Source organism: Rhincodon typus, chromosome 34 (genome assembly GCF_021869965.1).
Source record: "Rhincodon typus isolate 14 chromosome 34, sRhiTyp1.1, whole genome shotgun sequence".
NCBI classification, from domain to species: domain Eukaryota; kingdom Metazoa; phylum Chordata; class Chondrichthyes; order Orectolobiformes; family Rhincodontidae; genus Rhincodon; species Rhincodon typus.
The window spans coordinates 4820194-4846267 of NC_063365.1; the positions used below are offsets into that span (position 1 = coordinate 4820194).

General features: G+C 47.4%; 1 protein-coding gene across 2 annotated transcripts in view; it reads right to left on the bottom strand.

Annotated features, from left to right (window-relative positions):
• Positions 1-26074, bottom strand: part of marchf8 — a 53476-nt gene that overhangs the window by 3398 nt on the left and 24004 nt on the right. The window contains exons 1-6 of one of the 2 annotated variants that reach the window (XM_020510091.2): positions 21623-21711; positions 21410-21460; positions 12814-12893; positions 11188-12015; positions 3424-3604; positions 1010-1157 (exon numbers count right to left, since the gene is read on the bottom strand). In XM_020510091.2, coding sequence (XP_020365680.2) covers positions 1010-1157; positions 3424-3604; positions 11188-12015; positions 12814-12893; positions 21410-21460; positions 21623-21664 — 1330 coding nt within the window. In that variant the 5' untranslated portion in view covers positions 21665-21711. Of the gene's footprint in view, positions 1-1009; positions 1158-3423; positions 3605-11187; positions 12016-12813; positions 12894-21409; positions 21461-21622; positions 21712-26074 lie in introns of those variants that run through there. The other variant, XM_048616371.1, reaches the window with a different exon arrangement.

Consider the following 26074-nt stretch of genomic DNA (forward strand, 5'->3'; position numbering starts at 1 on the left):
GATGAAGGGTCTAGGCCCGAAACGTCAGCCTCTCTGCTCCTATGATGCTGCTTGGCCTGCTGTGTTCATCCAGCCCTGCACCTTGTTGTCACTGTATCCCCAGTGTTATGCAGTGATAGACCTGTCCCCACCAGTGCTGTACCCCCAGTGTTATTCAGTGATATACCTGTCCCCACCAGTGCTGTACCCCAGTGTTATACAGTGATAGACCTGTCCCCACCAGTGCTGTACCCCAGTGTTATACAGTGATATACCTGTCCCCACCAGTGCTGTACCCCCAGTGTTATACAGTGACAGGCCTGTACTCAATGGTATGAAATAACCAAAGATCTCTTATGGTAAGGGGCACCAGGAACTGGCAGTTCCCAATTTTAACTGATCAGCTGAGGACGTCGTATGAAGTGACACTGACATCTAACAGGGTCATGCTCCCCTCATCTGCCCAGTGCAGCCAAGCTACAGGTTTAAGGCAATGGCTGAGATTTCCATGGTGACCCTAACAGGAGCCCCCAAACAAACACACACTGGTCAAAAAGGACTGTGCTTAATGGGGGTTCTCTGTAGGGATCCATGAGGAGGATTGTGGTCTCCTCTCTCTGCTTTTGAGCAGATGATTCAGCTGAGCCTCAGCTGTCTCAGACCCCGCCCGCTAGGCCCTGAATGAGCAGGGTGTCGGTAGGTCGCTGAGGGAGAAGGTGAGGATTTGGTTGAGGTACAGATTACGAGGAAGTGCAGAAATTAGAAACATCCACAGACTTCATCGCTGGGGCAACAAGTGCGTTTCTAACCTGGATCCCACATTCAGCCACTGGGAACAGGCCCAGAGATTCCTGCTCCTATGATGCTGCTTGGCCTGCTGTGTTCATCCAGCTCTACACCTTGTTATCCCAGAGATTAAACAGGCTGTTCTGAGAGATTTACCTTTATATTCACAGATGGGAGCAGAGACATTCTGGAGGGCGTAAAGAAACTGTCAGTTATTTGGAGAGGAGGAGGGGAATGCACCTACCGCTTGTCTGGCCTTGTTTAATCTCCTCTGCTGTCCTATCAATGAGGACATATAGTGACCACACCACACAGGTAATTGCGATGATATGGAATGTGACAGAACACAGTATCTTTCTCCTCTCACTGGAAGTCATCTGCAACCTCTCCCACTGTGTAAGGAAGATGATAATTGTTAGACTGAGAAGAGGCCATCAGACCATAAGACATTCGGCCCATTGAGTCTGCTCCACCATTCGATCAAGGCTGATACGTTTCTCAACGCCATTCTCCTGCCTTATACATAATAACAAAGCGCCAACTCCATCCAACCTTTGTTTCTAGATTCAGAGGAACATCAAACACTCAATCATTGATGGGCAGCTTGGCTCAGCTGGCAGGTTTCTCAGCTGAGCCTGAAGATGGTCTGTGCCAGACCAAGGCAATGAACATAATCTTGACCGATACGCCAGTGCTATACCAAAGGCTATATTAAGATACCCCTGGTCAGCTCAGAGCTAATTTGAATCCCAGATGTCTTCACAGGTATGTATCATTCAATGAACATCGCCAGCTCTATCTGTGTGCAGGATCTTGTTCTGCACAGATTGGTTGATATGCTTGTCCACTGAGTGAACTTCACATGTACATTAGAAAACTTATGGAATAGTTTTGAACAGGTCAAAAATGCTATATATATGGGTTCTCTCCTTGTGATAGGCAGACAAGCAAATGCTGATTCAATCTTTGACCAACTCAATGCTGGATCTGAATGGCACGAAGTGGGAGGCACCATTGGGCACACAGTGTGTTGTTTCCCTGCGTCTGTAACTAGGACAATTTGCCCTGTTCTGAGAACAGGCTTTCCTCCTACACACACGTACTCACATACTCTCACAGACACAGACATAAACACTGATATACACACACGCAGAGATACACAGACACTTACAGACACACACGTAGACACTGACATACACATACACACAGATACACACACACACACACACATAGATACTTACAGACAGGCACACACACAGGCGCACACACACACACAGGCACTTCACACACAGGCATGTACAGGCACACACACACACAGGCGCACACACACACACACATATACATAGATACTTACAGACAGGCACACACACACACAGGCACTTCACATACAGACACACACACACACACACACAGGCACACAGACACACACACAGGCACACACACAGGTGCGCACATGCACACACATATACACACACACACACAGGCACACACACGCACAGGCACACACACGCACAGGCACACTCAGACACACACGTGCACACACAGACATAGAAACACACACACACAAAAAGAACTGCACAGCAGAACAACAAGGAAAAAAATAATTTAAGAATAAAAATGAGAGAATTTGCATCTCTGCAGCACCTTCCACAGCCTCAAGACTTCCTGAAGGACTGCATGCCCCAGTGAAATACGCTTCTGAACTACAATACAGGAGGGTTCAGGATAATGCGCCCACAGCAAAATCCTGCCATTTTCGGGCCACGTAGTGCTTTTGAGGGGCTGGTTCAAGGAATAAATATCGGTGTGGGCACTGGGCACTGGGTGCAAGCACATGGCCCTCTCCTCCTAAACAATCCCCACGAGGTATTGCCAGGGCCAGCAACAGCAGAAGTTGACATAGTTCCCTTGGGTCACTGGCTGGTTTGTCTTGGTGCCGGGAAAAGTGGGTGAGGGCTTCTAATGCCTGTTCCAGAGGGCGTTAAAGTAAAACAAAAAGGTGGCAAGATGATGCCACACCATTGAATTCCTTCCAGTATTGCTCCTGATTTGCTCCCTGTAATGTCTGCCTGTTTCAGAGAAAAAAAGACAGAAATTGCTGGAAAGCTCAGCAGGTGTGGCAGCATCTGTATTCACTGGAATTCACCAGTTTTAAAATCGCCCCACCCTCGGCCTCATCCCATGACCAACCCTCCCTCTCAACCCCGCCTCCTCGACCTGACACAACCTGTCCATCTTCTCTCCCACCTGTCTGCTCCTTCCACCTCACTGACCATTCCCCACCACTCCCTACCTGCACTCACCTGTCACCATCCCATCTACCTTCCCCAGCCCCAACCCTCCTCTCTCTATTTATTTCTGAGCTCCCTTCCCACTCCCCCATTTCCGAAGAAGGGTCCCGACCCGAAACGTCAACTCTCCTGCTCCTCTGGTGCTGCCTGGCCTGCCGTGTTCCTCCATGCAGGAATACATGACTTTAACTGTGGTGGGAAGAGAATGGTAGCTTCCTTCCTGGAGAAAGGCCAATTTCTCCTCAATGACTTTCTCCATTTCTGTAGGCATTGGCGTCAAATGTAGGTGATCCCACTCTGCCATTCCCTCAACCCACATCCCCACAAATCCCAGCAAAATCCTTCATTCCTATTGCTTCGTACATACTTTCCTCAGCGGTTTTAATTTGGTTTCCATGATGAACTCATATTTGCAGAGCTCACAGCAGCGAGTATCGGAGCTCTTGATCCATTGCTGTAGACAGGCCTGGTGTACATAGCGGAGGCTCCCAGTGCAGTGACATGGCATGATGAGGGGTCCTTCATCATCTCCTTCGCAGTGACAGATCCTGAATAAAAGGCAGAGCCAATTAATCACAACCCAGAGCAATTTCACTCACACACAGCCAAAATCAGAACCTCTATTTAACCAAAGCGGCAACCTATCACAGCTATCAGCGACAATATGCATTGCCTTCCCCTACACAGAGCTTCATCTACCGCTGCCAAGACATTAGCACAAACTATTAACTATAGCAGCCACAAGTATTAATAAAAAGATAAACATTTTAAGGGGACAGAACTTGAGCACTGCTGAGAAAAAGACATTTTGTCAAAGCTTTCATCAGGACACTTCACAAGAATGTGAGAATTCAAATATTCATACTGCATGAGAGGAGAGTGCTTATAGGTTGGCAGTTGGAGTCTGATTGGTTGACATGTTGCCATGGACATTCCATCAATTAATTGACTAATCATTACCTGGTGGGTTGTCCATTGCAATGCCTCTGCCAATTGGGGCCCACTTGCCAATCAATTAACATTCTCCTGAGATAACAAGGTGTAGAGCTGGATGAACACAGCAGGCCAAGCAGCATCAGAGGAGCAGGAAAGCTGACGTTTCGGGCCTAGACCCTTCTTCAGAAATCATTCTCCTGTACAGGCTAAATATCGACTTTTCCCTTGAATTGGTATTCTTGTGAATTGTCCTGATTCACCAATGTCCCACAAAGTAGTTTTCGAACAAGATTCATAAAGGCACCCGCATAAGAGCTGAGCTATCGCTTTTGTAGTGAACTCAACTAAATGAGGAACACGGAATGGGTGCAGCCAGGGGGACAGGGTTTGAGATTCAAAGAGAAGGAGGCAGGAGTTTTATGGAAATGGGGTCAAGGAAAGCTTCCCTCGGAGCAAGCCAAATGGGCTCACCCAAAGTGCAGGCCAAGGAGTTCAAAGTTCACAGTCAGTATTTGACAACCACAGGCTTACAATGTCATGGCTTCCTCCAGTTTCCCCGTGTTTGTTAGGCCTTCTGTACTTCGTTCAAGACAATAAAGAAATACGGGTTAAAAGAATTCCCACCTGATGCCATAGTCAGTCACTGACTGCTTCCTCCAGTCTGTGTCAAAGTCCTTGGAAAATACCAGGACGGCTTTATACTGAGGCCTGATGGCCCTTTCCAGTCTAGATTATAAACTCTAAATCAGGCCTCCAGGATGAAGGTCATTTGCAAAAACGTGGAAAACCAAGGGCAGCATCCCATGAAATGCCGCTCCCTTCGAAAACTTTCCCCTCCCTCTCATTTCCTCCACCTTCCTTTTTGAAAAATTATTCTTCCAATGGGATGCGAGGCCCGTATTTGTAGCCCATCCCTACATACTCTAGAACAGAGAGACTTGCTCAGCCAATTCAATTAAGAGTCAACCAGATTGCTGTGGGTCTGGAGTCACATGTAGGCCAGACCAGGTAAGGATGTCAGATTTCTCTCACTAAAGGCCATTAGTGAACCAGATGAGATTTTCTAACAACCATTGTCATCACTGACTCTTGGATCACTTTAGGCACACGAGATCTTAACCATCTTTGGTCACTTAGTTCCATTAAAGACTTCTTTCAAGATCCTCAGTTATGTCTGCGCCTCTGCTTCACAGAGAGTATTTGAAAATTGAGCTTTGATTTGGACAATTTCCCATCCCCACACAGGGTAAGACTCTGACCTGGCACACCACACCCCGTCCCAGTGAGGAACATCCAATGTTAAAGAAATAACAAAGTCAGAAATCACACAACACCAGGTTATTGGCCACCGCTGGTTACAGGCCAGCGCTGCTCCCAAAGCTTGTGTTTTCAAATAAACCTGTTGGACTATCACCTGGTGTCATGCGACTTCTGACTTTATCCACCCCAGGCCAACATCAGCACCTCCACTTCGGAGAAGCAACAAACACTTCATTACATTTAAAAAAAAACTTGAGCTTGTCACCAGCTTTCACCGGACCCCAGAGGCAAAGAGAAATCAAAAACAAACTTAGATCAGAATGTGCCTGCAATAACAACATTCAAACGGCTGCTCGTGACTCTACAATTTCCTAATGATAATTCTAATTTAAGCAGAACACAAACGTTTATAGTACATGAGAGGAGACTGCTTATTGATTGACAAATGGGGTCCGATTGTTTGATGTGTTACCATGGAAAATGCACCAAGTGATTTATCTGGGAGAAGTGAAAGCTTGGCATCACCAAGCCACAGATCTACAGCACAGAAAAAAAGCCATTCAGCCCATCACGAATGCAACAGTGCGATCAAACTACAGCCTGGATGTCACATGGTCCCAGCCATCTTTCTTCCCATTTCTGATGGGACCTCCACCAATGGTGAGCCTGAGAAAGGCTTGGAGGGAGGTAGACAAGAGGTGATTGTTTGGTTGTTGCCCTCAGTCATGTTTCCATCCAGAAAAGCAAATATTAGTAGTTAAACTGTGCTCCTTACCTCCCCCTACCAATCCTCCTACTCTACACACTCCAGGGTTGTCTCTGTCTGACTCAGCACTGGGCAGCCCTACTCATTAAAACTGAGAATACAGAAACATGTCATCTGGCTGAACCGATCCATTCTGGCACTTACATTCTACAAATGTTTCCTCCCACCTGCGAGAACTTTCTGAAATCCCTTTTACTTCACAGTTTCATCCAACATCCCCTTAAACAGCAAAGTTGTTGTCTTCACCTGCTCCTGGCGATACTGAGTTCCACATTATCAGTACGTCTCTGCATGAAGACGTATCTCCTGAACTCACTATTGGATTTATTGGTGATTCTCCCAGACCCACTGCCCCTGCTCAACATCTGAATCAACTTGTCAACGAAAACCTACAGAGTGCATTGGGTATCGAGTATAGTCATCTACGGTAATGCAGGGTTACAACTAAAGAGTGTGTCAAGGCTAGGTATTGAGTACAGACATCTAGCCATGAGAAGTGAATAAGATCTTGTGAGGTCTCCTTTCCTCCATAAGCTCCAAAGGCAGCCATGTTGAAAATTCAGTAAACAGTTACCTGCCTCATCTAGCCTCTGAGAGTTATTCTCTTTAGGGAGTTACTAGCACCTTGCCACACTGCTGCTTCTACTAAACAAAAGCTAAAAGATCAGGCCTCAAAGGCCCTGGCAGTGTGGGGAATGTTGTCCCTTGGTAAATTAGTTCCCTGGTGCCCAACCTCAACATTGTACCCCAGGGTGAAGCACCTCACTGTGGACTGGCTGCCTATTAGACACGGCTAAGGCAATGGAAGTAAAAACCTTGACAGATGAGTCCAAAGATGCGCAGGATAAGCCGATTGGCCATGCTTAATTTCCCCCTGGTGACCAGGGATGTGCAGGCTGGGTGGATTATCCGTGGGAAATGTGGAGTTGTAGGGATAGGGTAGGGGTGTGAGTCTGGGTGGGATACTCTTCAGAGGGTCAGTGTGGACTCGATGGGCCAAAAGGCCTGCTTCCAGACTATATGGTCTATGGATGTGCAGACTAGGTGGGCTAGCCTTGGTAAGTGTGGAGTTACGGAGATAGGTTGTGGGTGTGGGGTTAGGTTGGGGTGGGATTCTCTTCAGAGGGTCAGTGTGGACTCGATGAGCCAAATGGCCTCTTCGGCCCTGTAGGAATTCGATGATTCCATAAGTGGCTGAGTTTCAGCTGACTGTCAATGACGATGGTACAACGTCAATACTTAGTCTCTGCCTCCAGACTCACTCTGTGACGCAGAAATCAATGCACTGATAAAATGCCAAAGAGCCAGTACATCAAAGAAAGAGAGAAACAGAGAGAGAGAGAGAGAAACAGAGAGAGGGAGACAGAGGGAGAGAGAGAGAGAGAAAAACAGAGAGAGAGAGGCAGAGGGAGAGAAACAGAGCGAGAGAGAGAGACAGAGAGAGAGAAAGAGAGGCAGAGAGAAGGAGAAAGAGGGACTGAGAGAAGGAGAGAGAGAGGCAGAGAGAGAGGGAGAAAGGCAGAGAGAGAGGAGGAGAAAGAGAGAGAGAGACAGAGAAAGATATCTCAAGTCAAAAAAAACATCAACAGTCAAAGGTCAGAAAATCCTCATCTTACAATGAAATGGCTTATGCACAAGAAACATAGCAACAGGAGTAGGTCATTTGTGTCTGCGACACCATTTGCTGGGATCACAATTACCGCCCCCTTGATCATGAACCCAACCCCGACCACCAAACCATCTCCCAAACCATCCACAACCTCATCACCTCAGGTGACCTCCCACCCACAGCCTCCAACCTCATCGTTCCCCAACTCCGTACCGCCCGCTTCTATCTCCTTCCCAAAATCCACAAACCTGACTGCCCTGGTCGACCCATTGTTTCTGCCTGCTCCTGCCCCACCGAACTTATCTCCAACTATCTGGACTCCATTTTCTCCCCCTTGGTCCAGGAACTCCCCACCTACGTCTGTGACACCGCCCACGCCCTCCACCTCCTCCAAAACTTCCAATTCCCTGGTCCCCAACACCTCATCTTTACCATGGACGTCCAGTCCCTATACACCTGCATTCCCCATGCAGATGGCCTAAAGGCCCTCCGCTTCTTCCTGTCCCGCAGGCCCGACCAGTCCCCCTCCACTGACACCCTCATCCGCTTAGCCGAAATTGTCCTCACCCTCAACAACTTCTCCTTCAATTCCTCCCACTTCCTACAGACAAGCTATGCCTGCCTCTTTGTAGGTTACGTGGAACAATCTCTCTTCCGTAGCTACACTGGCCCTAAACCCCACCTCTTCCTCCGTTACGTTGATGACTGTATTGGCGCCGCCTCATGCTCCCACAAGGAGCTCGAACAGTTCATCCACTTCACCAACACCTTCCACCCCAACCTTAAGTTCACCTGGACCATCTCTGATACCTCTCTCTCCTTCCTGGACCTCTCTGTTTCCATATCTGGCAACCACCTGGAAACTGATATCCATTTCAAGCCCACCGACTCCCACAGCTACCTAGAACACACCTTCTCCCACCCACCTTCCTGCAAAAATGCCATTCCCTATTCCCAATTCCTTTGCCTCCGCCGCATCTGCTCCCAGGAATAGGCATTCCACTCCCAAACATCTCAGATGTCCTCGTTTTTCAAGGACCGTAACTTCCCCCCCTACAGTGGTCGAGAACGCCCTCGACCATGTCTCCCGCATTTCCCGCAACTCATCCCTCACACCCTCTTCCCGCAATAACAACCAAAACAGAATCCCCCTCGTCCTCACGTACCACCCCACCAACCTCCGGATCCAACGCATCATCCTCCGACACTTCCACCATCTGCAATCCGACCCCACCACCAAAGACATTTTTCCCTCCCCACCCTTATCTGCTTTCCGGAGGGACCACTCTCTCCGGGACTCCCTTGTCGGCTCCACACTCCCCTCCAGCCCCACCACACCCGGCACTTTTGCCTGCAACCGCAGGAAGGGCTACACCTGCCCCTACACCTCCCCCCTCACCCCCATCCCAGGCCCCAAGAAGACTTTCCACATCAAGCAGATGTTCACCTGCAGATTTGCTAATGTGGTATACTGCATCCGCTGTTCCCGTTGTGGCCTCCTCTACATCGGGGAAACCAAGCGGAGGCTTGGGGACCGCTTTGTGGAACACCTTCGCTCGGTTCGCACTAAACAACTGCACCTCCCAGTCGCGAGCCATTTCAACTACCCCTCCCACTCCTCCATCCTGGGCCTCCTGCAGTGCCACAACGATGCCACCCAAAGGTTGCAGGAACAGCAACTCATATTCCGCTTGGGAACCCTGCAGCCCAATGGTATCAATGTGGACTTCACAAGCTTCAAAATCTCCCCTCCCCCTACCACATCCCAAAACCAGCCCAGCTCGTCCCCGCCTCCCTAACCTGTCCTTCCTCCCACCTATCCCCTCCTCCCACCTCAAGCCCCACTCCCATCTCCTACCTACTAACCTCACCCCAACCCCTTGATCTGTCCATCCTCCCTGGACTGACCTATCCCCTCCCTAACTCCCCACCTACACTCACCTTTACTGGCTCCATCCCTGCCTCTTTGACCTGTCTGTCTCCTCTCCACCTATCCTCTCCTCTATCCATCTTCTATCTGCCTTCCCCTCTCTCCCTATTTATTTCAGAATCCCCTTCCCCTCCCCCATTTCTGAAGAAGGGTCTCGGCCCGAAACGTCAGCTTTCCTGCTCCTCTGATGCTGCTTGGCCTGCTGTGTTCATCCAGCTCCACACCTTGTGATCTGATTGTGTCTCGACTTAGTTTTCCTGTCGGTATAGGCACAGGTTTAAAGTGAGAGGGGAAAGATTTAAAAGGGACCTGATGGGTAACATTTTCATATAGAGGGTGGTGCCTGTATGGAATGAGCTGCCAGAGGAAGCAGTGGAGGCTGGTACAATGACAACATTTAAAAGGCATCTGGATGGGTATATGAATAGGAAGGGTTTAGAGGGATATAGGCCAAATGCAGGTAAATGGGACTAGATCAGTTTAGGATATCTGGTCAGCATGGACGAGTTGGACTGAAGGGTCTGTTTCCATGTACAGTTCTACAATTCTCTGATTCTATGTAGTCTCACCATAACTGCATCAAGGGGCAGCTGTTTTCAAAAACAGAAATATCTTAATTCAGTGAATGAATACTCATATGCTACTGATTGATTAACTTTATATACAGAGCCACCAATCAAATCTCTACCACACAAATCACTACCACACTACCACACAGCCAAACTAAGGGATACCCATTCTCTAACTGTTCAGACACTATGACACATCTCTGGAGCAAATGGGACTTGAATCCAGGCCCCTTAGGCCACAGGCAAGGATACTACTGCTGGGTCACAGGAACCAAAGCAAGGGATATCAATTCTCTAAACAACCTGTTCACAGATGTTATGACACATCACTGGAGCAAGTGAGATATGAACACAACCAAGGGACATCAACAAACAAGCAACTGGTCACTATTTGTCTGTAGGGTGTTCACTTAAATATTGAGGTGTTTTACAGTCTTTGCAGTGTTGAAGCAGGCTATTCAGCCCATCAAGTCCACACCAACCCTCCGAAGAGCATCCCAGCCAGACCCAAGCCCCCCATCCTGTCTCTGTAACCCTGCGTTTCCCATGGCTAACCCACCTAGCCTGCACATCCCATGATGCTATGAGACAATTTAGCATGGCCAATCCACTCTAACCTTTGGACTATAGGAGGAAGCCCACACAGACACAGGGAGAATGTGCAAACTCCACACAGACAGTCGCCCGAGGCTGGAATCAAACCCAGGTCCCTGGCGCTGTGAGGCAGCAGTGCTAACCACTGAGCCACCATGCTGACCCAGGTCCCTCAGTTTTGGCTGTATTTCAGGCTTGTGTTTCGGAGTTATTCGATAATCGTGCTCCTCCTAGTAAAAAATGAAACTTTGGCAGATCTAGAACAGTCAGCGGCTCTCATGAACAAACAGCAGGAATCCATCAACACTTGCAAAATTAAGTTCCTACCAAGCACGATGTCACAAACTAGCCAATCACTGAAGGGAACACCGTAGCACAGGGAGAGATGCAGAAGGTTTAACGTTTAAGGAGGCTTTAAGGGAGGGTGGGATGGGGCAATGGGAGGGGCTATTATTTGAAGAACCAACCTGCACACTTCCCAGGATGGTGAGAGAGGGGACGTGGGGCACCATTTTAGAGATGTCAGGGAAGGATGTTCAATGTCACTGTCTCTCTCAAACGAGCAAAGTGGAGCTCTCTGGTCTCGGTTGCTCACTTCCAAGCAAGGAGCAGTGGCATCATCTTCGAAAACATCATCGTCTCCAACGTCCTCGGAGCAGAAGGAGTCGGCAGATGACTTAGTGATGGGAAATCGTGGGCCGCACTGCCCGGGCTCCAGCAGAGTCTTCAGAGTGTACGCGCTGGACGTGCGCGAGGACGGGAAGAAGATACGGTACAGGTACGACATCCGACTGCTGGGTTCACCTTCACTGATTGCAACCTCCACAACGCACAGGCCCTCCCTAGTCACATGGCTGTTGGATAATGCCGAGCCGAATGGCAGCATCTGAGAACTCAGGCTGTATCTCCGCGCCTTGGAAGAATGCTCTTGCTTTTTGCCACACTGCGGTTTCTTGGTCTTCGAGTCCATCCCTAGCAATGGCGTTAACTTTCCATCAGAGCACGTCTTGTCACCAAAGCTCAGGCCGCTGTCTGACCGATCGTGGGCCTTCGTGTGCATGTCATTGAGGGACTTGGAGTGGTTCAAGTACTTCCCGGGACAAAGGAAATTGGTTAACTCCTCTCCCACAGAGCTTCGCTTCCTGGGTCTCGGGGCCAGGCCTTGCCCAATGACGGTGGTAGTGGTGGTGACAGCCCCATGTGTCAGGGAAGGGCTGCCATCGGGCCTACTCAGGAGGACAACCTCAGTCTGCACGGGACTGTGTGCCGCACGCTCACGGGGAACAGCATCTGAGCTGCATGCAGGGAAAGCAAGGAGCATGAACAAACAGGAAAAAGGTGGGGGAAGAAGAAACGAAGAAGAAAAACAAAAACTCAGGATAGATTGTATTTACACTCGGGACGGCTGTGCCAAAGTCGGTCACAGGAGCCTTTCTTCAATCTTTGACAACACAAGAATGGGGGCAGGAATATACCGTTACACACTGGACACAATGGGCTATAGGGCCTCTTTCCACACTGTAAGAATTCTATTGTGCCAAAATAAACACACGATCACATTTTAAATAAAACACGCTATCCCATTTTAAAAGGGATTAACCCACACCCAGAAAGAAAATTATTAGCACCAATTTACTCCCCTTTTAAGAAGGTATTGAGACATTGGTAATGATATAGTTTAGAGCATAGGAGCATGGGTGGTTTTAATCGCAAAACTGTCCTTTTAATCATTGAGCTGGGATCATGTTGTTACCTAACTCTGGAGCATTGCTGTCAACACTGATGAGAAATCCATACATGGGTCATCTCCAACAAAGACCACTGGATTAAAGAGAAAGGAATTTTTATTTTACCCACTTCCTCCACTTCCAAGGAGGCAAATCCGAGCACATTGAATAATGTCACGCTGGGAGTTTAGTTTGTGCCTCACCGGACTATCTCGGGCACTAAAGCTGCAGTGAATGCAGCCTATATAGCATCAGTGCTTCTCCAAACAGTCATGCAATGAGGTGGATGCTCAAAGGGAGAGAGGAAGGAGACCCCAGAATATTAATGGTGTTCACTCGATGAAGGAGCACGTTAGTGGGTATTACCTGCAGATGTCCTGATCCGAAGGACTGACCGAGGTCTGGGAGAAACTGTGAGGAGCAGTCCCTGAAGTCGGGCTACCAACCTGCCATGACATCAGACAAGGCACATTACTACAACAATGCAGTCAGTCATTGTCAACTCTCTCAGACATAAAAACTGCACCAAGATGGATCCTCACCCAGTATCCCACACCTCACTTCTGTTGCCGGCAGGACACCTCCACCCAATGCCCGGACGAGAACGCGCACCCTGAAGGAACCGTGGGTTCGTCCTGTGGCGCAACATGCTGCCCAGTGACAACTGTGACCCTCAGACACAGCAGGGCAGCACAGAACAGAGGGGCACTGCCAAGTTCACATCACCCACCCCCTCCCTAAGTCAGCAAGGGTTTAAGCGCCGATGACCTGAGGTGGTCACAGCTGACCAGCTTTTGGATGAACTTCTGCCACTTTTCAAAGCATGGGCTTATAGGATGAGGGGGTTGCTAGCTTGGTCACCATTCACTGCCCGTCCCTAATTGCCCTGGAGAGGTTGGTGGTGAGCTGCCTTCAGGAACCACTGCAATCCGTGTAGTATAGGGACACCAAGGACATTGTTAGGGAGGGAGTTCCAGGATTCTGACCCAGCGCTAAAGGAAGGGCGATATATTTCCAAGACAGGATGGCACATGGTTTGGAGGGGAACTTGCAGGTGATGGTACAAAAATGGAAGTTGCTGGAAAAGTTCAGCAGGTCTGGCAGCATCTGTGAAGAAACGATCAGAGTTAACGTTTCGGGTCCGGTGACCCTTCCTCAGAACTTTGCAGGTGATGCTGTTCCCAAGTATCTGCTGTCCTTATCCATCTGGAAGGTAGTGGTTGCGGATTTGGAAGTTGCTAACAAATGAGCCTTCATAAATTTCTACAGCGCATCTTGTAAATGGTACACAGTGCTGCTACTATGCGAGGGTGGAGGGAGCAAACGATGATGGTGGTGGATATGTGTAGAGCTTCTTGAGTGTTGTTGGAGCTGCCCTCATCCAGGCAAGTGGGGAGTATTCCATCACACTCCTGACTTGTGCCTTGTAGATGGTGGACAGGCTTTGAGGAGTCAGTCAGCATAAAATTCCCAGCCTCTGACCTGCTCTTTTGGTCAATTGGCTGGTCCAGGTCAGTTTTCAAATTCAGTAACCCCAGGATGTTGGTGATGGAGGACCGTAAGTGTTGATCATGCAATGCAGCAGGACAAAAGAAGGGGTTGTTTCAACAGGCATTTAAGACCATACAATGTCGGATGGGAGCTACCTAGAGTCCCAGACCAGGCAAGGTCTTTCTTCCCTGTAGGATATTGGTGTACCCAATGGGTTTTGATTACATCTTCATGGTCACTCTTACAGGCAGAAACTTTCACATTCCAGCGTTTATCAAAAGAATGGAGTTCAAATTTTCAAACAGTTTCTGTGAGATCAGAAGACCAATTCGCTGAATTGTCCCAGAAACATGGCCACAGTAAATCTAGACCTTTCCTGTCAAGTTGCAGTGTTACTTCAGAGTTCTTCCCTGGCGATGACTGCACTCTGTTTAGGCACAAACAAGCAAAGTATGAAGGTGCAAGCAGGCCGCTGTGACACTACTGTGGGTTCCCAGTGTCATTATGGCAAGATCCCCAGACCAGCAACCCAGAATGCCAAGCTAATGTTCAAAAGGCATGGGTTCAAATCCCACCACAGCAGCTGGTGGAATTTCAATTTAATAAGTAAAATCTGGACGGCCAAAGTTAGTCTCAGTAACGTTGACCATAAAACTATCATGGATTGTTGTAAAAACCCATCTGGTTCACCAATGTCGTTTAGGGAAGAAAATCTACTATCCTTTTCAAGACACTGGGTCCAAGGGCTATTTGGAATAGACAACAAGTGATACCCACATCCCATGGAAGAATAAAAAACAGGTGACTTAAAGGACCAGGTACCGTCATGGTGGGTAAGCTTTACAAGCAACGTTTTAAGAATGAGCAACTTCGGTGATTAGGATAGATTGAAGAAGTGGGACTGTTCTCCTTGGGGTGTCATGGTGGCTCAGTGGTTAGCCCTGCTGCCTCACAGCACTGGGGACCTGGGTTCGATTCCACCCTCGGGTGACTGTCTGTGTGGAGTTTGCATGTTCTTCCCATATCTGCGTGGGTTTCCTCCAGGTGCTCTGCTTTCCTCCCACAGTCCAAAGATGTGCAGGTTAGGTAGACTGGCCATGCTAAATTGCCCACAGTGTCCAGGGATGTGCATACTAGGTGAGTTGGCCATGGGAAAGGCAGGGATAGGGTGGGGGTTGGGCCTGGGTGGGAAGCTCTTCAGCCAGTTGGTGTGGACTCGATGGGCCTAATGGCCTGCTTCCACACTGTAGGGATTCTATGCAAGAAGAAGGCTGGTAGTTTTCAAAATCATGAATGGGCTGGTAACTCAAGAGAGAGAAGCTCTTTGTACTCTTAAAACAAACACGAATAAGGGGTCATAGATATAAAATGAAATGCAAAAGAGGCAAGGACAATGTGAGAATTTTTCTTTTTCCACACAAGTAGTTAGGGTCTAGCATGCACTTCCTGAAAACATGGTGGAGACAGGTTCAAATGAGGCTTTCAAAAGGGGCATTGGATTGGTTAGTTGGAGAGAAATGGTGAGCAGGGGTATGGGGAAAAGGCAGGAGATTGGCACAAGGGAATGGAACCTTGCTGTGGCCCTGGAGTTGCATGTAGGTCAGACCAGGTTAGGATGGCCAATTTTCCTCCCTAAAGGACATCAGCACAATGGGCCAAATGGCCTCCTCCCGCACCATAACAATTCCAAGATTTGATGAAGTTACACTTTTAGACACTTTCCTATTGCTCTGGAGTCTTTTTAAAAGTGGGCTTCAAAACATTTCTGTATTTGTGCAGTTTTTGAAAGTAACACCCATCAGTCCTGTGAAACCACAGCCCTGCACCCTCAACCCTACGGGAGGAGTATTAGCCAGCACCACCAACATTCAGACAAAGAGATAGCAGGGCTATGAAAACCTCACTCAAACTACTGGGTTCTGAGGGAGTTGGTTAAAGGAGGAGGGAGAGGGTTTGGAGTCACATGTAGGCCAGACCAAGAAAGGATGGCAGTTTCCTTCCCTAAAGGCCATTAGTGAACCAGATGGGCTTTTCCAGCAATGGTTGCACGGTCATCATCAGATACCCTTCTCTTAATTCCAGATTTTTATTGAATTCAAATTCCACCATGGTTGGTTTTGAACCTGGGACCCCAGAACATTCTCTGGATTAATTGCCCAACAATAATACCATTAGGCCAACTCCTCGTGCACTGAGTTTGTGAAGTGCATCTCACAGTTTGGCACCTGAAGACCTGACCTCAACTGGCGAGGCAAACAAAGTTTGAGGGGAGGGCCGGGACTCCAGAAAAGACCAGAGTCAGAGGAATGGTAAGGGGCAAAGAAGTTGGCAGGATTGCAGGACATTAACTCAACAACTGTTTGGTCTACAGCATAATAAAGGATAGGCACAATATCCTGTGAGAGGGGAAGGGAAGCACCTATTTATCCCTCACACGATGGGTACTCAATGTCAATGTTGCAGGCTAATTGCTAAGATTTTGCCATTCGCCTGCAATTCTCTACCAGGAGAATCACAGAATCCCCACAGTGTGGGGGCAGGCCATTCAGCCCATCAATTCCACAGCAACCCTCCATACAGCATCCCACCCAAATCCACCCCCTATCCTATCCTATCCCTGCATTTCTTACCCTATACACTACAGGAAATTTAGCATGGCCAATTCACCCTAAACTGCACACCTTTGGACTGTGGGAGGAAACCGGAGCACCCAGTGAAAACTCACACAGACACGGAGAGAACGTGCAAACTCCACACAGACAGTCACCCGAGGCTGGAATCAAACCCAGGTCCCTAGGGCTGTGAGACAGCAGTGCTAACCACTGAGCCACTGGGAATGAAGCTGTGGGCTTGAAATGAAAGCAGCACACATTGCAATCTGCAGCAGGGATTTCAATCTCTGAGTGTGCAAGAAGGTTAAAAAGTGACAAGACCCACAACCCGTTGTCCCCTAGTCCATTGATTTGCCAGAGGCATAAGGTTTTAAGGTTTCAGCAGCAACTTTAAAAGGAGTAGGCCGAAGAGGAATTCCAAAACTTTCAGGCCAGGAGGCTGACAGCATGGCTGCCAATGGTGGAGCGATTAAATCAGGGAGACACAACATAAAGCAAGGCAGGGGCACATTGTGAGGTGGAAGAGAAGGGAGAATGTTAAAGGAAGCCAAGTTAAAGGAAAGATCTCTTACAAGACTCCTGGTCAAACCACACAGACACTAGTCAGTTTGTAGCCCACCTAATAGCTACAAGGGGCACGATTCACAAGTGCATAAGACATTCTGAGTGAAAGTTCCATCAGTGAGTTTGAAAATGGATCAGTTAAGGCCCAAACCTAAGGTTCATTTAGACAAGGCAGCTGGAGAATGAGTTATGACATCTCTCTCAGTGGTTTTTTTCTTTTAAATTCACTCACAGGATGAGAGGGCGTCACTGGCTAGGCCAGCATTTATCCCATCCCTAATTACCCAGAGGACAGTTAAGACTCAACCACATAGCTGTGAGTCTGTGAGTCACACGTCGGCCAGCCCAGGTAAGGATGGCAGTTTCCTTCCCTAAAGGACATTAGTGAACCAGACGGGTTTTTCCCCACAATGATTTCATGGTCATCATTAGATGAATCATGACATTAGACAGTAGACTCTCAATTCCGGATTTTTATTGAATTCAAATTTCACCATCTGCTGTGACGAGTTTAGAACCTGGGTCCCCAGAACATTCCCTGGGTCTCTGGATTAATAGCCCAGCAATAATACCAATAGGCCAACTCCTCCCCAATACAATATTAAATTTAATTTTTTAGAAAGTGATTATGGTTCGATTGTGTGAAGGATGCAGGCCCCTGAGCTGATCAATGCCTCAACTCGATTTGTTCAAATCCCAAATCACCAGAGAATTTCCCTCTGGTTTCTGGACCCTTTTATCATTGAAGTATAAAAGTTGGTTTGTTCTCTCACTGAATACAATAGCTACTCGACCTTTTAGAAAGGGCTAGGCTGCAGCAATGCCATTGTCGCTACAAGTTTAATTCCCTCAGCTTTTGCTCAATCATTTAACACTGCTTTCAGAGACAACAAAATTGCAACTTCATTTCCTCCCCCACCCTGTGACACTTCAGGTAAATAGCTGGTGACAACACAGTGTGGAGCTGGAGGAACATAGCAGGCCAGGCAGCACCAGAGGAGCAGGAAAGTTGACGTTTCGGGTCAGGTCCCTTCTTCAGGCTACAAACTGACTGGTGCCTATGTAGTTTGACCAAGAGTCTTGTGCTTGTAAGAGATCTTTCCTTTAACTTGGCTTCCTTTAACATTCCTTTTTCACCTCACAATGTGTCCCTGCCTCTCTATATGTTGTGTTACTCTGACTCCAGCATCTGCAATTCTTTTTTTTCCCTTTATTCATTCATGGGATGAGGGTGTCGCTGGCTGGGCAGCATTTATTGCCCAGAGGGCAGTTAAGAGTCAACGATCCTGGAGTCACATGTAGGCCAGTCCAGGTGAGGATGGCAGTTTCCTTCCCTAAAGGACATTAGTGAATCAGATGGGTTTTTCCAACAATCAACAATGGGTTCGTGGTCATCATTAGATTCTTAATTCCAGATATTTTTATTGAATTCAAATTCCACCATCTGCCATGGCAGGATTCAAAGGTCCCCAGAATGCTGTCTGGGTCTCTATATTAACAATCCAGCGATAATACCACTAGGCTATTGTCTCCTCTTGCTATCTCCAAATAGCCGGTAAATTCAACTTCCAGTCTTGAAGGCCTGGGAATGCAGCAGGTGGGTGTTTAGGATATGTCTGAAGTGGTTAGGCCTCAGGGGAGTGGGAAGAGGCCTGTGGTCAGACTTTGAGCTCACCTGGGTTCTGTGTTGTGCATAGTTAAGATGCAGGTTGTGCACAAAGGAACCAGAGGCTACAATTAGGTGCCTTGCAAAGAAGTATTGTTCGGCTGAATGTCTTTTAAAGGTTTTAACCCAGATTTGAGAAACTCTCAGCAATGGTCTGAATGATTCTAAACAATAAAAAGCTGACCTTGAAGCAGCTGGATTATTGTGAATCGGACCAGGTCACAAGCTGCAAAACATGGCTCCTTAGCCCAATACACCATCCCCATGTGACCAGGGACTTGTTGCCTCTGAATTGTAGAGGCCTAGTGAGCAGCCAGACATGAGCAGTAAATGCATTTCTGAAGAAGGGTCCCAACCTGAAACGTCGGCTTTCCTGCTCCTCTGATGCTGCCTGGCCTGCTGTGTTCCTTCAGCTCCACACCTTGTTATCTCTGACTCCAGCATTGGCAGTTCTTACTAACTCTGAGCAGTAAATATTGGCCTTGACTGTGACACCCAAAGCGTAGGCCTGAATCTTCCAAAAGAAAGCCCGTGTGAATGTTGAGTCGGTTACAATCGTTCATGGGAGATTAGAACAGAATGGCCAAGGTCTGTCAAGATAAGTCAAGAAGGCGAAGTGTCTTCTGGAGGTTACTGCCCAGATTAAACAGTTGGACAACAAAGGAATTGGGCAGTTAAAATGGTCATAGAACCAAGACAGGCAAACGCAACCAAGAGGCAGGTCAGGCCTGGTTGAGTTGGTTAAAAATACCACAGACGCTGGAAATCTGAAATAAGAACAGAAAAAGCTGGAGAAATTCAGCGCGTCTGACAGTATTGGTGGAGAGTGAAACGGAGTTAACATTTCATGTCTGATATGACTCTTCCTCGGGCAAGATTGACTTGGCTTTTACTAGATTCCCCTGAAGGTTTGTGGGGGGTGTCCCCAGTCGGTATGCACTTTGAAATCAAAACCGAACCAAAAAGAAACAACTCCGTTACTCAGAGATAGTAGGAACTGCAGATGCTGGAGAATCCAAGACAACAAGGTGCAGGGCTGGATGAATACAGCAGGCCAAGCAGCATCATAGGAGCAGAAAGGCTGACGTTTCTGCAGGTTTCAGAAATCATATCTCCTGGCCTGCTTCCGCGTTAGTGGATGCAGTGATTAATGGATTAATTATTCTGACTGTTAAGGACAGTGTTAATCAGCCATTATCTTTAAATCCGAGGGAACACTGCTGTCATCTTCCTGTCAAGCCAATCAATCAGTGGAACTTTAACGAGAGGCTGATGGGACCAAGGCTTTTAATCCAAGGATAAGTGAGCCAGGACATGAGGACCCTTGTGACTCAGTGATAGTGTCCCTGCCTCTGAGTCCAGGAGGCCCTGGTTCAAGTCCCATCTGCTCTACAGGTGTGGAATAACAGGTTGATTTAAATTAATTATATTAAACAGGAGTCCTGCACAGTGAGGCCGTTCTCAACAAAAAGACTGTCAGAGCAACAATAATTTACAATAAAGTCACCTTAATTATCATCTAGCAGAGTGAAATAGATTGGTTCTTGAGGTGCAGTGGTAGGCCTGGTTTCAAGCTCCACCCCCGCCCCCCCCAACTCCATCTGCTCCAGAGGTGTGTAGTAACATCCCTGAACTGGTTGTTTAGGAAACTGTCTATGTCACCCCTTGTAGGGAGGTTATGCTTCAGTTACACAGGGTACCAGTAAGACCACATCCAGAGCACTGCGCACAGTATTGATCTCCTTATTCAAGAAAAGATGTGAATATGAGGGATAACTTTTTCTTGCAGAGGGTGGTGCGTGTATGGAATGAGCTGCCAGGGGTGGTGGTGGAGGCTGGTACAATTACAACATTTAAAAGACATCTGGATGGGTACACGAATAGGAAGGATTTAGAGGGATATGAGCCAAATGCAGGTAAATGGGACTAGATGAGTTTAGGATATCTGGATCGGCATTAGACTGAAGGGTCTGTTTCAATGCTGCACATTCTCCATGACTCTATGTTAGGGGCAGTTCAGAGATAATTTATTAGTTTATTACCTGGTATGGAATGGAATTCCCAATGTGGAAGAGTTGGACAGGTTAGGCTTATATCTGTTGGAGTTAAGAAGGAGCAAGACTCCGAAAGCTGTGTCTTCAAATAAACCTGTCGGACTATAACCTGGTGTTGTGTGATTTTTGACCTTGTCCACCCCAGTCTAACATCGGCACCTCCACACCACTGTTGGAGTATTTCAGAGGAGGAAATGACTGACTGCAATGCATGAGATCCTTGGGGTGGTGGAGGGGGGAGAATAAGCGAATCTAGAACTAGGGGCAACTGTTAAATAATCGAAAGTTTCCCCTTTAAAAGAGAGATTGGGCAATTTTGTTCTCTCAGAATCTTCGTAACGTTCTTCCTTCAAAGGTGTTGGAAGCAGAGTTCTCGAATATTGTTAGGATAGAGGTGAGTGGATCCTTGTTAAAGGGTGAAAGGTTATCAAGGGGTCAACTGGAATATGGATTTAAGGCTCCAATCAGTTCAATCTTGATTATATTGAACAACAGAGCAGGCTTGCGGAATTGAATGGCCTACTGTTTGTTGATATGTTCAATGGCAAGGCAGGAATTGAAAATTCAGGGCATACCTTTGAGATGTTGCTAGAACGACTGGCAGAATGGCCCAGAGTCTTTTCATTCTGTGAAGGAAATAAATAACCATGTTATTTCTGCTCTTTAAGATGTTGCCGAGCCAAAGGTACGCTGATGGAAACTGTTTTCTTCAAAGTTGGCTTGAGAACTTCCACACATCTGAAAACCAAGCGAAAATCAAACAGAACCTGCATTTATGCAGCACCTACCACAGCCGCTAGATGTCCCAAAGCCCTCCACTTGGTCATCATTCCGCTGCAATTTGCAGGCACAGCAAGCTCCCATTATTAACAATGTGATAGCCATCGGGTAATCGGATTTAGTGATCTGGCTTCGAAGGGTAACTTTTGGCTGGAACTTCAGAGAGAATTTCCCTTTTAGGAAAAAATAGCATCATGGGATCTTTTCCTGCCACCTGATGGAACGGACAGGGCCTTGGGGAGGCAATGGTCTAGGGGCATTATTGCTGGACTGTTAATCCAGAAATTCTGGTAATATTCTGAGGACCAGGGTTCAAATCCTGCCATTGCAGATGGTGTAATTTGAATTTAATTTTTTTTTAAGTTTGGAAACAAGAGTCTAATGATGACCATTGTTCATCGTCGGAAAAGCCCATCAGATTCACTAATGTCTTTTAGAGAAGGAAACTGCCATCCTTACCTGGTCTGGCCTATAAAAGCTTAAACACACATACCAACAGATTCAAGAACAGCTTCTTCCCCACTGTTAGTAGACTTCTGAATGGACCTCTCAAATTTTAAGTTTAATATTGATCTTCCCCTTTGTGCACCTTCTCTGCAGCTGTATCATTGGATTCCTCACTCCGTTCTATTACCCTAACGCACTTTGTATGGTATGATCTGCCTGTACTGCATGCAAAACTTTTCATACCTAGGCACACGTGACAATAAAGCAAATCAAATCCAAACATGTGACTCCAGACCCACAGCAATGTGGTTGACTTTTAACTGCCCTCTAGGCAATTAGGGATGGGTAATAAATGCTGGCCAAGCCAGCGACACCCACATCTCATGAACAAATGAATTAAAACAGGGAAAGGGTTTCAAAGATAGTAGGAACTGCAGATGCTGGAGAATCTGAGATAACAAGGTGTAGAGCTGGATGAACACAGCAGGCCAAGCAGCATCAGAAGAGCAGGAAGGCTGACGTTTCAGGCCTAGACCCTTCTTCTGAAGGGCCTGCTTGGCCTGCTTGGCCTGCTGTGTTCATCCAGCTCTACACCTTTTTAAAACAGGGAAATGCTCCTTCCACATTAGCAACTTAGATTTTGTTCAGGTGACAGTGGGACTTGAACTCACAATCTTCTGAAGCTGGCTGCACACTGAGCCACAGCTGATCAAATGGTTAGATTTGGGAATATTCACCTCCTTCAGCCTCGCTCTGGTAATCTGCTGGCAGGTTTGTTATATGGGGGAGAGACTGGGTCAACTGGGCTTGTATTCACTGTAGAGGTGAACTTTAAGAAATAGTTAAGGTTCTAGAATCTACAGGCATCGAGAAATTATCCTGAATGGGGTGGGCTCGATGGGCCGAATGGTTTGTTTCCGCTCCTGGTTTAGAATAATTGAATTCCTACAGTGTGGCAAAGGCCATTCGGCGCATTGATTTTCACACTGACCCTCTGAAGAGCATCCCACCCAAACCCAGCCCTCTACCCTATCCCTATAACCCCACATTTCCCATGGCTAACCCACCCAGCCTGCACATCCCTGGTCACCAGGGGGAAATTAAGCATGGCCAATCCGCTTAGCCTGCGCATCTTTGGACTGTGGGAGGAAACCCACACAGTCACAGGGTGAATGTACAAACTACACACAGACAGTAACCCATGGGTGGAACTGAACCCGGGTCCTTGACGCTATGAGGCATCAGTACTAACCACTGAGCCACTGTGCCACTGTCTAGATTTTCTTCGTTTCTAATCTGAGCCCTATGCCACAGAGGATTGTAAAGCATAAATCCAGAAGGGATTTAAGTGGAGGAGGAGATCACAAAGGGGACTGAGTTCCTGCTATCAGTGAACTCAGGCAAAGTCGAGCCTGGTAACTAATTGATTCCAGCAGCCGAACGTGCCTCTCTCATTCATTGGCTGTTGCAAATGGGTCACACCAAGCAGAGCAGAAAGGGCAGCTGGCCAATGGGGCACGGGTAAACAGGACATGAGAATGGGTAACCACTGGGGGCTTTCTGCTCAGTTACCCAGAGAAAACGAAGAGGACCATCTAAGTGATGGGATTCACGACTATCTGGTCCAACTACAATAACTTCTCATATTTTTGCTGCACCTGTAACATACAAAACAATCCAACCCCAGTGTATTATCAGATTAATTAATGCTGAGCTAAAGGCAGAACTCTTGGGTGGAGAAGTGAGGCCAAGTTTAATGTTGGCGGCTTCATTGATCAGACAACCCCACTGCAGCAATTTCCAGGGGCTCCAAGTGAATTGCGAGTTGGTTACGCTGTGAGCTGCCTATCACCAGGCCTTGAGAAGGTGAACAGTCCACCTCCAAACAGCAGGGGGGATGCTGCAGGCGACAAGAGAGCCAGACTTGGGGGACAGGGGCAGACGGTGGCCTCACTGAGGGGTGCAACCAGACAAGTGTTACTGGACAGGGGTGGTCAGTGTGAAGGGCTCGTGAGGACTCTTGGAGCAGGGGGACAGATGACATTTGCTGCAGAGGGTTACATCCGAGGCCCAATCCCCAAACACCACAGGATGATGTTAGCGTGCACCTTCGCACATGGAGTGGAACAAGGCTCGGCTGGTAAAGGAGCAGCGAAGGTGGCATGAGATACAAGCCTTAGTTGGTCATCTCAATCAGAAGAATCTGAATTGGGGACAGGGGAGAGGTTAATAAATGCCAACCCACAAATCAGGAATGAGAGTAGGCCATTCAGCCCCTCCAGCATGTTCTGCCATTCAATAAGATCACGGGTGATTTGACTGTAGCCTGAACTTTACTTTTCCCTTTGGCTCCATTGGTCAAGTTCTGACTTAAAAATATTCCAAGACCCATTCCCCAGGAAACAGTATTCCACAGACTCCCAACCTTCTGAGAGAAAAGAATTATCCTTACCTCCATCTGAAATGGGAGATTCCTGTGTCCCTATGTTTCAGTCTCGCACCTTAAAGGTAAACATAATTCCAGCATCCACCTGACCAAGACCCTGAGGATCACCTTTCAACTGGATCTCTACCCCACCCCTGTCCACCCGACCACATGCCCCCCCTCCATTTCCAGGACTCTCCTAAGGGACATTAACTTCCTTTGAAGAGTTCTAATCATTGGGGAACAGAGGTCGCAAGGTTTCGGGAGGTCATTACAGTGCCACCAATGGTGGAGCAAATGGAGAGCAGGAGATGAACAAAGGACCAAACAAGACCCTGAGCAGGACTATGTTTATGTTGCAAAACTCTGAGTGAACATATCCTGGGTGGTCTGACAGATATAGGAGCAGAATTAGGCCATTCAGCCCATCGAGTCTGCTCCACATTCGATGATATGTTTCCCAAGCTCATCTCGTGCCTTCTCTCCGTAACCCTTGATCTCCTCACTAATTGGAAGGTACTTGTTTACCAATATTTGCCTCATCAGTGACAGAGAATCTAAGAATCAAATGCCTTCGCTCACAATTTTGAGCCAAGGGGTTTTGAGAAAGAGGTGTTTTCCTGTTATTGGGCAAAGCAAATTCAAGGGTACAAAGCTTCACGTATGTCCTTTCTTATTCTCAGCAATACCTGAATGATCCATCTGCTGTCCCTGCAGACTCCTGGACATTCATCTACAATCCTTCCACCATCGACAAGGCACAAGTCAGGAGAGTGATGGAATACTCCCCTCTTGCCTGGATGGGTGCAGCTCCAACAACACTCGAGAAGCTTGACCCTATCCAGGACAAAGCACTCCACTTGATTGGCACCACATCCACAAGTATCCACTCCCTCCATCATCAATGCTCAGTAGCAGCAGTGTGTACTATCTACAGATGCACTGCAGAAATTCAAAGATCCTTAGACAGCACCTTCCAAACCCACGAACACTTCCACACATCCACCACAAAGGGCAAAGGCAGCATATACATGGAAACAGCACCACCTTCAAGTTCCCCTCCAAGCCACTAATCATCCTGACTTGGGAATATATTAGTGTTGCTGGGTCAAAATCCTAGAATTCCCTCCCTAAGGACATTGTGGGTCAACCCACAGTGGTTCAAGAACGCAGCTCAGCACCACTTTCTCAAGGGGTAACTAGGGAGAGGCAATAAATGCTGCCCTCCAGCAACACCCATGTTCAACGAATAAATTAAAAAATATTCTGGGATGGTTGACAACCCAAATTCTAACTTGTTTTTCTTTATTTTTGTCTGATATTTCAAATCAGTTAGTGCCTCAGCCTCAAGATTGATTACATTCCCTGTTCAGCCAGAACTAAAAGGGATACCTTATTCTAACACAATCGGAGTATTATATATTACTTTCTTCCTGACATCTTTATGTCTGCACTTTATTATTTTCAAATAATGCCGTTGCTACAAATTACGATTCCACAGCTAGGGACACCATTAAGTTCCGTCAAGCTAAAAGTCAGATGTAAAATACATTGGTTGTGTGCCCCAACATCAAACACGAATTTTAAA